This window comes from Catharus ustulatus, chromosome 2 (assembly GCF_009819885.2).
Source record: "Catharus ustulatus isolate bCatUst1 chromosome 2, bCatUst1.pri.v2, whole genome shotgun sequence".
Classification (NCBI taxonomy): Eukaryota; Metazoa; Chordata; class Aves; order Passeriformes; family Turdidae; genus Catharus; species Catharus ustulatus.
Window position 1 is genome coordinate 102897131 of NC_046222.1, and position 13495 is coordinate 102910625.

General features: G+C 39.5%; 1 protein-coding gene across 4 annotated transcripts in view; it reads left to right on the forward strand.

Annotated features, from left to right (window-relative positions):
• Positions 1-13495, forward strand: part of STS (steroid sulfatase) — a 106960-nt gene that overhangs the window by 36603 nt on the left and 56862 nt on the right. For all 4 annotated transcript variants that reach the window (XM_033052128.1, XM_033052129.1, XM_033052127.1 and 1 more), the window contains one exon: positions 7280-7416. In XM_033052128.1, the coding sequence (XP_032908019.1) occupies positions 7280-7416 (137 nt within the window). The remainder of the gene's footprint in view (positions 1-7279; positions 7417-13495) is intronic.

The following is a 13495-nucleotide window of genomic DNA, read 5'->3' on the forward strand; positions in this document are numbered from 1 at the left end:
GTGAGTTCAAGATGAAAATCAATGGTAGAAAACTAGTAACTCTTTTAACTGTATTATTATGTGTAATGTGCAGTGTTATCATGTAGATTAGTGTTGTTATTTGACCCCAGTGTTTAGAGCTGGCAAAATAATGTATCACCTAAGTCAGCATAGCTTTGTTGACCCAGCTGAAGGTAAGTGGCTTTACATCATTTAGGCACTTGGCCCCAAATGTCAGTGTAGTTTTCAGACAACAGTGATATTAAATTGAAGTCAAGGTTAATAGCACATATTCATAATTTACAACAAACTTTGTTACAGGAGTGCTGCAATTACAGTGAGAATTGTAACCCAGACTCTTCATAGTCAGTGTTATATTAAAGAATAACCAAACATGTTAAAGTATTAAGAAGCAATTAGGGCATTTGAGCAATCTTAACTGTGCCCTTTAATCAATCCACATGCAAAGTATATGACCATAAACCTTCCTCCTGGGGATATGAGTAATTAGATTAATATTCACTGAACTGATCTGCCTCATGTATTAGCAACAAAATCAATATTTGCTTTGACACACCAGTTCTGACATGATAGAGTTCATACCTATTAATTTCAGAGCACCGGTAGACCAACCATTGCTTTTATGACTAAACCACTGACTTTGGCCGTATGTAGGTGGATGGCCACCAAGAGGCAACCAGGTTGCAGAAGTGAAGGACCACGAGGTTTTTGGAAGTCACAGTGCTTGACAGCATTCTTGTCATTCCAGTTCTTTCAGCCCTTTAGTTCAGAAATTTGCCAACCCGGAAGTGCGAGCCCGCAGCAGCCCTGAGCCGAGCTGAGCCCGCCCGGCCCCGAGCAGGAGCGCCAAACCAAGCCCACCCAGCTCCAAGCGGCAGTGCCGAGTGGGGCTGAGCCCTCCCGGCCCCGAGCCGAGCCAGTAAACCCCGCGATCGCACGATTCCATTACTAATTCGTTACTTTGTTGCACGCGGATCCTCGCTGCAAAAGAAAAGTGCGCCTTATACGCTGGTGTGCCTTATATATGGACAAATTTTGGAAATTTGCCAACACCTGGAAGTGCGCCTTATACTCTGGTGTGCCTTATACTCGTGAAATTACTGTATATTAATATACAGTAATTTCACGAATACAAGCCGCACCAATTTGACCAAAATTTTGGTGGAAACCCGGAAGTGCGGCTAATATTCCGGGGCGGCTAATCTATTAACAAAATTCTAAAAGCTGCCAACACGGAAGTGAGAGCCCGCGGCAGCCCCAAGCCAAGCTGGAGCCCGGCCGGCCCCGGCAGAGGTGGGAAAGCCTGGCAGAGGCGGGGCCAGCAGTGTGGGGGGCGGGCGGCAGAGCCTGAGCCAGCATGGCGGGGGAGCCCGGGAGAACTGGGGCTAGCAGTGCAGGGGAGCATGGCAGAAGCAGGAAGGCCGGCGGGTGGGGCTGCCTGGCAGCGGGGGAAGCCCAGCATAATCGGGGCCAGCAGCGTGGGGGAGCCCGGCGGTGCGGCGGCCTGCAGTGCCGGCCAGGGCGAGGAAACGCGGCGGCGGTGCAGACGGGAGGGGGCGGCTGGCGAGCCTGGTGGCGGCGGCGGCAGCCCTGCCGGCGGGGCGAGCGAAAGCGCCGCCGCTCGCGAAAGCGCCGCCGCTCGCCAAAGCGCCGCCGCTCGCCGAGCCAAAGCGCCGCCGCGAGCCAAAGCGCCGCCGCTCGCCGAGCCAAAGCGCTGCCGCCGCTCGCCGAACCAAAGCGCCGCCACTCGCCAAAGCGCCGCCGCTCGCCAAAGCGCCGCCGCTCGCGAAAGCGGCGCGGGGCGGGCGCGGCGCGGGGCGGGCGCGGCGCTCGCGAGGCGCGGCGCGGGGCGAGCGAAAGCGGCAGCGGGGCGGGCGGCGAGCCCGGCGGCGGCAGCCCTGCCAGCCGGGCGAGCGAACGCGGCAGCGGGGCGGTGCTGACGGGAGAGGGGGGCCAGCGAGCCCGGCGGCGGCGGCAGCACCACCCGGCCAGCCCCGCCGAGCCGTGGCGCTGAGCTGGGCCACCCGGCCCCGTCGGCAACCATGAGCGGGCCGAGCCTTCCTGGCCCCGCCCCGAGCCAGTAAAGCCCGCTATGCCGCGATCCTGTTACTAATTGGCCAATTTGTGAAAGCTGCGCACGGATTCTCGCGACGAACGAAAGTGCGGCTAATATTCGGGGTGCGGCTTATCTATTGACAAAGACAGCAACATTGTCGAGGCACCGGGGGTGCGGCTTATAATCCGTGCGGCTTGTATTCGTGAAACTACTGTATATTCATTTTCTTGTGTTTTATCTATGTAAGTTTAGTTACCTATTGCCTGTATTACCTTTATAAGTTCTTCTGAGTTAAGGGGATGGGCTTCCAAACAGTCTCTTTTCTGACTGTTTCTCAGTAATTTTCAGTTTTGTCACTTCTTATCATGTATAAACATTCTTCAGAAGGAATAGGCAAAGAAGGAGAGGCGGTGGTGTAGACCTTTATGTTAAGGAGTGTTTTGATTATTCAGAGCTTAATGATGGTAGTGATAAGTTGGAGTGTTTATGGGTAAGAATCAGGGGACAGGCCAACAAGGTAGACACCATGGTGGGGGTATGTAATGGACCACCCAGTCAGGATGAAGAGGAAGACAAAATATTATATAAGCAGCTGGGAGAAGTCTCACAGTTCCTCACAATTTGTTGATGAGTGGGGCTTCAGCTTATCAGAGCTAGAAATGCAGTGCAGTAGACAGGAAACTGTGTAAGTGGTTCTTGGAGTGTGTGGAAGACAACTTCCTGACATAGCTGGTGAGTGAACCCACCTGGGGAGGGGCCCTGCTGGACCTGCTCTTGTGAACAGAGAAATATTGGTGAGTGCTGTGGTGCCTGGAGTCTGTTTGGGCACAGAGATGACAAAATGATAGAGGTTTTGATTCCTAGCAAAATAAGGAGAGGGATCTTCAGAGCTACTACCTCAGGCTGCTGGCTGTCCGACTTTGGCCTGTGATTCTAATTAATCATTAGAATTTGTATTTTTAAAGTCTTATAATGTCTTCATAGTATAGTATAGCACAGTATAGCAATGTGATGTTGTACTTACTTTGGTCTGGTTTTTGGAGAGGAGGTATTGTATTTTATCTTCCTTATTCCAGTGTATGCATATTACAATTTTTGTTTGTTCCTTAATAGACTGAAAGAAAGCAAATACAAAATTCAGTGCCCAAAAATGGCACTGGAGAAGAATATATGCAATTACAAGTGTCAGATTCGGTGCGTGAAAACAGTTAGTAGTTTAGTTGCTTACCCTAATTGTAAGTGGGCAGGTCAGTTCTGTGTATGTTAATTCTAATTGATTTTTCCTGAGAGGAAGTGTGTTTACATGTTGTAAACTATCAGAATGCTCTGTTGGTATTACAATGTATTTGAAAGTCAAATGGATGCTAATTATTTAATGCTAAATTCAGTGTGGTTGTCATTCATACTTCTTCAGTATGTCCTTCAATGACCAGCTGCACAGAATATCCAATTTTGCAAAATGTCAGAGTCCAGTTTCTAGGGTATCAGAAATTAACAACATAAAAATACCACTCTGTGATGCAGAATACCTCTCTGATTTAAAATTCTAATGAAATTTAGTTTCTGGAAAACAGTATTTAAACACAAATGTTATTATATTTTAAAGCTGTGGTGAAGGTGAATTTGAAAAATTTTCATGCCTAGTTTTACCAGTCATACCATAAGCATAATTTTCAAAGTTCAAAATAATTTTCCTTATAGTTTACAGGAAAATAAAAATTATAGAGAGGACTTTGTGTATCTCTGTATACATATACTGTGTATGTGCACATATATTAAAAAATATAGTAACTTATAACCTGTAACAGCTCTACTGGATCTTTATACCTTTTCTCTCAGACCTCTGATTATGGCTTTTCAACACAAAGATAACAGGAAGAAGGTATCAGTTCATATAGGACTTTACTGAATCTTTAGGTCATTTAAGAATGATTAGGGACCTCACTAGTTCTGCAATGAGTGGCAGACTGAATGGTCAATGGAAGAAGTCCGTTACTTGGAGGGTGGTGAAATGCTGGAACAGGTAGAGCAGTTGTAGAGGCCTCATCCCAAAAAGTGATCAAGGATTACCTGCTGGTCAAGCCTGGGATACAGTTGGCTTATGGGCTGAAAGCGCATATTTTGCCAGCTAATGTGGAGCTTCTTGTCAACCAATACCCCCAAGTCCTTCTCACCTCTGCTCTCAACCCATTCTTCATCCAACCTGCATTTGTGCTTGGGATGACATGACTCAGTGCAGGCCTTGGCACTTGGCCTTGTTGGTTCATTGCATTCTCATGGCCCAAGAGCTTCTGCAGGCACCTTTGGGTGGTGTTCCTTCCCTGCAAGGTGTCAATTGTGCCACTTAAGCGCACAGAAAAGCAGACAGTTGCCCAAGGAGTTTTCAAAGCAGCAAGCATTTAGAGCAGATTTGCAGGAAAAAAGTTAAAAGACTCGTGTTTGAAGCACAAAGTCAGATTAGTTTTAATTGCTCTCTCACCCACTTAAAAGCTGTATTTTACAGCTCAAGCCTGAGCTGAATCCTTGAGTAGTATAAAGACACCTCACAATAAAAAAAACCTGGTACTTTGCAATGCAGAAGAGTCACCAGCAATGTGATGCTCTAAGATGTTTTCAAGATCCATTAAAAATACTCTGAAGAATATGTTATGTCAGATGTATGTAATCTCTCTAGCTACTCAATAAATCGAAAAAAACTGTGTGACTCATATGAGGATAAAAAAAATCAAATCTTTTGAAACTGTGATTCTCTGTGTTTGGACTGTGTAAAAGATAGTGGGAATACATTTTTGAAAGAGCTGTTTTTTGAAGTGGTTCAGGAGTTAAACCCTTATTGTCAAATTTCTCTCCTGCCTACTAGCTGGTATTGTCATTCCATTTTCAAGGTCACAGTGAAGGTATTTGGTTATGATTCTCCTCAAAGTGTTTTGGCAGGAGATAAATAGCTGCCTCTGATCTTTTATAGGATATTAATAGGTGAGACACTTCTCCACCCAACAGCAAACTGTCAATCAAAATCTGTCAATTTTAGTTGGAAAAAAGAGAATTATGTAGTGCCCTTTCATATCAGTCATTGATTTAATGGCTCTTCATGAAAGTTAGATCTTTCTGTGAGTTCAACAAACAAACAAAATTACAACAACAAAACAAACTTGAATTATTACACTTTGAAAATAACATTTGTAAGCTATTGATACTTTTAGCAAAGCAAGTAGGCAGTTATGAGAATGCAGTCTCTATGGCATTGGAACAAGGTATTTTGCATGAAAACTAAATTTAGTCTGGAGTGTTAAAAATATAAAATAATTTTTTGCAGTGTTTTACATTAGAATTTGTATATTAATCTCAATTCAGTGAACTGTGTTTAAGGACGCGTAATCCCAGGAATTACAAAATGCAAGTTGTAAAACAAAAATCGTCTGCCTCGCAGTAAAGTTTTCTAGTGAAAGGTCAGTATTATATTTATGTATATATTAAATATATACATATATTTGCTACTTTTAAGTATACGCCTTTTTTTTTACTTCAATTGGTGATATTTTCAGCCTTTTTAATTGTCTTAGGGATCCCCTGGTATTTGTTGCTACAGTTGTGAAAAGTTCTGACATATGTGACCTTTCAAATAGCACTTTATGGAAAGTGTGTCTTTTATATTAAGATAAAAACATTGTCTTAAATTTTTTGGATCAGTACTTTATATTAATAGGGCAATACAGGATTGATGCACAAATGTTTGTAAGTGAATTAAAATATTTTTTTATCCATTTTCCACATGAAGAATGTTGTATTTCTTCTGAGTTTCCTAAAAAAAGTAGTTTATTTTTTTTTAATGAAGAAAAAATCTCCATCAGAAGAACATTTACCAAATGAGTAATATGGTTAAAAATTTCCCATTTTGTGCTTATCTACTACTGTATATGCCAGTAGGGAAAAAAACATTAACCATGCAACTTGTGAAAGAAAAGATAAAACCAAGGAGAGAGGGAAAATGGATCATAAATATACTAGATTAAACAATATTATTTTTCTTTAAGAGGAAAGTATTAATATCAGGTTAATCTTTTCTACTAAAAGACTTTGTTTTCAAGTTCTAAATGTTAGGATTTTATTTGTTAATTTTAAAAAAATGTTTTTTTTATGAGCATGCCTGCATTGGGCCTCCCCTCTTTAAAGGGTTGATGACCCAATTGCTTGAGAAAATATATGGCCTCCCTTTGATATTGATGTGAATCACAGATATTATCCACCACAGCTTGGTGAGGGAAAATATGATAAATAAAACTGAAAGTAGTCTGCAATTAGCTGTGTACTTTAAGGTGAGATCCAGACAAGTTTTGTGCGTAGTGTTTTTGAGGTTCAGCAGATATTTACGATATGCATAATGTACTGCTGTTAGAGCACATAGCAGTAAATTTGGCTAGTACGGCACAATTTTAAGTAAAGTAGTATAAATAATGCATAAGGAGAAGTACTTGTTTGAGACTTGCTTTCACAGCCTGCTGGAATTGATCATAAATATTGTGTTGGCAGATCACATGAACAGTAAAATTTACAGAGTCTATTTATTGCACTCTTTCTTTTCTATCTGTTTACGAAATATACAGATAGAAGACAATGGAGACTTTTGTTACTTTGAGAAGAAAAATTTTTATATTAATATGGCTTTGATGTTATGTAGAGTCACACGCATACACATACAGAGCTTTAAAAGAAAAGAGATTTGGTCATACACCTTAGACCCAGTTCTCCATAACAGTTTAGTTGATCAGCTTCCAAGTCACTTTGTGAGGAAGGAAATTGTGTTTCACATAGATAAGTAGTGCTGAGGGTATATTTTCAAACAATTGTATTCAGGTTTTTAAAAATATACTTGTAAAAATGAGGAGAGGTGTTTGTATTCAGAAACTGCTGGATTCCTGCCTTAAAACAAGTCCTTTTTAAATATATATAGAAAATAGTGTTTAGATAGATTTTATCATTTATTTTTGCTTTCAGTTCAATAATAGAGAGGCGTTTTTACTGAGTGTGTGTTTATTCAGAATCACCCACTAATAAATTTCAGTATTCCTTTTCACCTTTTTTTGTTTTGTTTTTGTGTTTGTTTGTTTGTGGGGGGACAGAGAACCATTTTTTAAAAAAGTTTATTGAAGAAAGATTTATTTGTAGAAATATTATTATAAAATATACTAAGGGTTAGTGATTTTGGTTTTTTTTGTTTTCTAGGAACACTGATACACCATTTCTTCTTGTCCTTTCTTATCTTCATGTCCATACTGCTCTGTATGCTTCAGAAGATTTCAAAGGAAAGAGCAAGCATGGTTTATATGGTGATGCAGTGGAGGAAATGGACTGGAGTGTAGGTATGTTACGTGTGCTTCTAACAGCAGTGGAAGGAATTCACGATGACTTGTGTTTGTGTTCACCAAATTGAGACAAGCAATTTGTATCTACAGTGTATCTGTCATACTTGTCCTTTATACTTAGGGGAAAGAAACATTTTCGTTTAGAAAGCAAAATAATCTGAGCTTTTGCAATAGGTACTTTATTGCCAAATTTATTGTGTCCTACAAAAGCCAATTCCCTTTGACTGTGAAGGTGGTCTATACAGCATGGACTTAGCAGAGATGAGAACATCTAACCAAGCTGAGTAGTTAAATCCAACTCTCTGAGCTTCTGAGTGCACCTATTCAGATTATCCTTATAAAGCAATATATTAATTTAAAAAGTGATCAAATGATATCAGGATCAAAATGTTTTCAAATTATGTATATAATATCCATTGTTGGCAAAACTAATTCTCTAATTATTTCAGTGAGTTCTCTGAGTTACTGAAATCACTAAAATGAGGTCCACTTCTCTTTATGAAGAATAGTCAAAAACCATAAATTTACCTTTCAGAGCCATTCTCTCTGAGGCTGGAGAGGAATTGGTTCTTAAATCTGTTAACAGGCTTCCTGTATCTCTAGATGTATTGAAGTGTTTCTCTAATTCTAGAGATAATCATCTCTGAAAACAAGTAACACTTCATATTTGTAAATAATCATATGGTAGAATAGCAGTATTGTAAGCACTAAAGATGACTTTATGGTTTTCCTTCCTGTATACTCCAAGTTGATTCTCTTCTCAGTACAAGTCAATCCAAATTGGCTTTCTTCAAGAAAGCTTTTTGACTAAGTTACTATAAACAGATATTTAGCTTTGGTGCATACATGAATTATGCCAGCATGTGCAGTTAAACATGTATTCTTTGCATATTTTGCATCAACAAGTCTGATTGCAGAAGTGGTGGGCAAAAGGCAGTGCAGCATACTTAGTGATTTGTAGCGTACTTATCGCAGTATTTACAGGAATGGGAAAAACCCTTGTGGGAAATTGTGATGTGTTTAGAAAGGATTTTCAATGTAGGCTATAACAGAAAAATACTGTTTTGTAAATCATGTTTTGTAAAGAGAGAGCAGGGTGTACCATGTCTATCAGTGACCACCAGCATTTGGTCAATTGGGTACTTGCATTAGATAAAAGGATGCATGTGTTATAATTTCTGTTTGCATCCACATTGTAGCAATCAACTGGGCATTGGCTGATTTTACTGTCTGTTTTATTTCCTTTTTCTGTTGTGCAATATTTAGCTTATTTCAACCTAGTTGGTTGTTTGCTGCTGCCATTACATTTTGCTGTTTCCTTGCTGCTCCAGAGAGTGTCTCTAGGGTTTGAACAGCGAGTTGGAAAGCTGGGTAGCTGACATGCTGCTGTTTTGGGCTATTTAGAGATGCAGAGGTGGTAACAGATTGAAAACCACTGCTCTTTTCCAGAATGACCACAGGCTCTTAGAAGATGTGTCAAATAAACCAAGTGTAGGACAGATGCATGCTATTTTAAAAGCTTGGGATAAATCAGAGATGCACATGTAATGGTGCTAATATAAAAAATTAGAACAAATTTAGGTGTAGAGATACACAAGATTCCTCAGGTATTGTCCTTTCCTGTTCATTACAGGAGCATCAGGGACAGTGGAGCTAGCTTAATTGAGAAACTGATCCACAGCGAGTATACTGGTAAACTAGTTATTTCCTAGTATAAAAGTAACAATTTTTTGTTTTTCAGTTTGGATCTGGTCACTCTTTTTTCCTTAGGTCTTGTATGATCTTGCTGATGACAGATGGCATATTTGCTCCAGGATGTAGAAAATGTGTGTAGTTCCTCTGCTACTTTCTCCTCCATTATTAGCCTGATGAAAAAAAATGAAAGTTATGGCTGTCATTTCCAAATGAATCTGGAGGAATAATATAGCTTTTCTTTTTTTTTTTTTTTTGTCAGTTGAAGGGAGTACTTATTTCCATTAACATCCACTGAAAAGTCCAGTTTTAATGCATCAGCTATGTCAGAGAAAGTAGATTGATTCACTGTAGTTCTGATGTCAGTAACAAGTATGTTCTTAGAAATGCCTCTGAAGATGCTACAGTAGAAAAGTTTAAAAAAAAAGTCTAGAAAATATGAAAAAGGGAATACTGTGAGCTTTTCAGAAATGGAGATTTTATCATTCACATGACAGAAATTTGTATTTATGCATAGATGAATGTAACTTGCAAAAGCAGTAAGAACAAAATAGCCCAGATATAACAATATGCTGCAAGACTTTCTAAGTAAAGACGGCACAGCATATGAAGAAAACACAAGCGTATTGAAAACTACATTATAGAACAACGTCAGAAATCTTTGACTTTTGGTAGGAAAAATACACCAACTTTAACTGAGTTCTAAAAGAAATTTACAGTGTTTTCTGCTGACTGTGTCATGTTGTGGAAGACCCTTGTGGATGACTTTAAAAAAAGGGAGTAGAAAAGAGTAGAAGTTGCAAGTAGAAGTACTAATAGGCCCGTGATGAAAAAGACATAAAGATTGAGCAATGAAATGCAACTGATGCATTATTCCTCATTTGAGAGATCAGACGGAATCAGAAAGACTTTAGGTGCCATTTTCAAGAGAGAAAGCAAGTTTTTCTTTTAAGATGGAAAAATCCACTCAAGACTCAGAATTCTAAATACAAAACAGTTCCATTTTCATTTGTTTATTTATTGAGAAGTAGTACGAAATTGGACAATTATTCAATTGTAAGGCAATCGTCATACTAGGAGGAGAAAAACCTAAAAGACACATGAATAAAATACTTCCTTTAATATTTAATGTTTCTGACTTGTTAAACCAATACTGAAGAGTATGATTACAATCCACATCAAAAATCCAAAATACAAATCCTCTTGATAAGCCTCGGGACCATGTATGTCTATTCCTTTTTCATACTGATGTTTGTATAACAGAATTCAATGTTGAAAGCATTCACAGTTACAATGTCCCTGCATATGACATGCCTTAGAGAATTATTCTCTGGCTAATAACATTAATTTTCTTTCAGTGTAGGCTAAGCACCTTATTAATGCTATTAATTATAATTCATATGAGAGCAGATGAAATAATCTTACAGTCTAAAAATGGAAAAAGAAATGATGAATGAATCAATGAATGCACTACCTTCCTTTTCTTCCTTCCTCTATTCCCTTCTTTCATTCCTTCATTCCTGATTTGGTATAGGATGAAAAATGAATATGTTCTGAATTTGTTTTTGATGTAAATTGCATTATACTAATTTAATCTGAAACACATCACTGCAGAGTTTTGGAGCCCCCTGTAGACTTGCAAGCTGTGTGAAGACACAGTAATCCAGCACCACTTTTGCAAGTGGCTGGTTATTATTTTGTTAGCAGTAGTGGAACTACATATCATGTCTTCTTCCCTTGTAGGATAATCCCAACTGAAAGGCTTAAATATAAAAAAATCTCAGAAATTGTAGTCTGGCACAGGCTAGGTAACTGTAAAGTGGGGGCCTTGTCTGAATGTCTTTATTATATGAATGCCCTGAAAGCTGAAAAAACTGCCTCTCTCCCATGATCTTTTGACCTGTCTTAGGATCAAGTTAATAATTACAAGAAAATATTACAGTTATTGGATGTTAGTTAATTAGAAGGAAAGGAAAGGAAAGGAAAGGAAAGGAAAGGAAAGGAAAGGAAAGGAAAGGAAAGGAAAGGAAAGGAAAGGAAAGGAAAGGAAAGGAAAGGAAAGGAAAGGAAAGGAAAGGAAAGGAAAGGAAAGGAAAGGAAAGGAAAGGAAAGGAAAGGAAAGGAAAGGAAAGGAAAGGAAAGGAAAGGAAAGGAAAGGAAAGGGAAGGGAAGGGAAGGGAAGGGAAGGGAAGGGAAGGGAAGGGAAGGGAAGGGAAGGGAAGGGAAGGGAAGGGAAGGGAAGGGAAGGGAAGGGAAGGGAAGGGAAGGGAAGGGAAGGGAAGGGAAGGGAAGGAAAGGAAAGGAAAGGAAAGGAAAGGAAAGGAAAGGAAAGGAAAGGAAAGGAAAGGAAAGGAAAGGAAAGGAAAGGAAAGGAAAGGAAAGGGAAGGGGGAGGGAAGGGATCACAAAGCATCTTACATGCAACTTTTATTTCAAATATCTTAAAATGTTTGATAGAATTTTATAGGAAAAGTTGATATATTCCCAGTATCAAAGGGCTAGAGAACTACTGAACAGTGTCCAGCAATGGGTTATAAGAGAGACTAGAGCATTTTTTAAAGAGAAATCCTGTGAGAGCTGGGACTGAAGCACTATTCAGCCTGGAAAAGAGAGCATCTTACTGACCTATATAAATACCTGAAGGAAGGGTGCAAAGAGAATGGTCCCAGGCTCTTCTCATTTGTGCCCAATGGCAAGAAGGAATGGGCACAAATTGAAACATGAGCTTTCCTCTGAACATCAGGGAAAACTTTTCTACTCTTGAGGATGATCACACACTAGCATATGTTGCCATAGAGGTGGTGAAGTCTGGAGATGGTCCAGGGCTCAGCAGGCTTGGGCAAGGTAGCCTCCAGAGGGCCCTTCCAACATCAATCCTTCTGTGATTCTGCAAGATGCTGGAGAAAATAAAATCAAATCTGTTCACTAAAGTCAAATCATATTTGAAACAAAATCAAATACAACCTTTAAAAGTCAGTGTAGAGGAACAAAGGAACTCTGAAGCAAACAGAAGCCAGATACTGTTGTGATATTCTCCTCTGCTCTTCTCTAGTGTGACCCCACCTGGAGTAATGCATCCAAGTCCAGAGGAGAGACACAGAAATGGTCAGAGTTCTGGAAGCAGTCTTCTCTGAAGAAAGGCTGGAAGAGCTGAGGTTCTTTAGCTTGGGGAGCTGAGATTGTTTAGCCTGGGGAGGGAAAGGTTCCAGGGTTATTATTGCCTGGGGACTATAAAACGGTAGAGAGGGACTTGTTTCCAGTGGCTGTATTGACAAGACAAGGGGCAATGGTTTTAAACTGAAAGAGGGCAGGTTTAGGTTAGCAATTAGAAAGTAATTACTTGTGATGAGGGCAGTGAGTGGACCAGGTTGCCCAGAGAAGCTGTGAATGTCCCATCACTGGCAATGTCAGGGTCAGGGTGTACAGAGCTCTGAGCCATGTGGCAGGGAGATTGGACTAGATGATCTTTGAAGGTCCCTTCCAACCTGAACCATTTTGTGATTCTCTATTACTATGTTGATGGACAAATTTTGAGGATGCTAGTGACATCTTAAGTACATTTTCCATACAAGGAAATAATAACCCATAACCATTTTTTAAACTAAAAAAAACCTATTTAATTAAACCTTGGATATCTGAAGAAATTGAACCTTACATGAGGAACATGTATGACTTGTTGAAGCATTTGCAATACTCTGCAGCACAACTCTCTGGGGTGACATGTAGCCTATGCTGAAATACATGATGTAAAGTATACTTACTTCACTGAGGAAGGACAGTGGGGTACAATCTGGTAGGCTGTGGCTCCTAATCTCTATACCACCCATTTGTGAGATGATGATAACAAAATCCTTACATAGGTTTTATCTGGTGAATTTGTGCATGTTTAAATAGTTAATATGCTATTTATATATGAACTTGATCACATCCTCTACTTTTAATCTTTATTCTACTCTGGAATTATGTAAATGAAGGGTGTAAGTGAAAACCATTCCAATTTCATGTAAACTATTTTTAATGACCCCTGTGGCATCTTTCTCTGTTTTAGTAATACATGTACCACCACTTCATTAACAGGTGAAAATATTGCTTTCAGAAAGAAAACAAGTTACTTTGGAAAATGTAATATATTTAAGAGACAGGAAACTGAATTATACTCAAATGGCTCATAGGAAATCTTGCTCTGATGAAAGTGACATAGTCTAACACATTCACAGAGCAAAGAGAAAAAAGGAGTAATTTTTTTCACATTTTAAAGTAATTGTTTTAAACTTATAATCCTTTAAGCTCCTGAAGTTGACTTATTTTTTTTAATTAATAAATAATTAAAATTTAATTTTAATATTTATTTCAAGCTGTTCTGGCCTGAACTTACATTCCTAGAG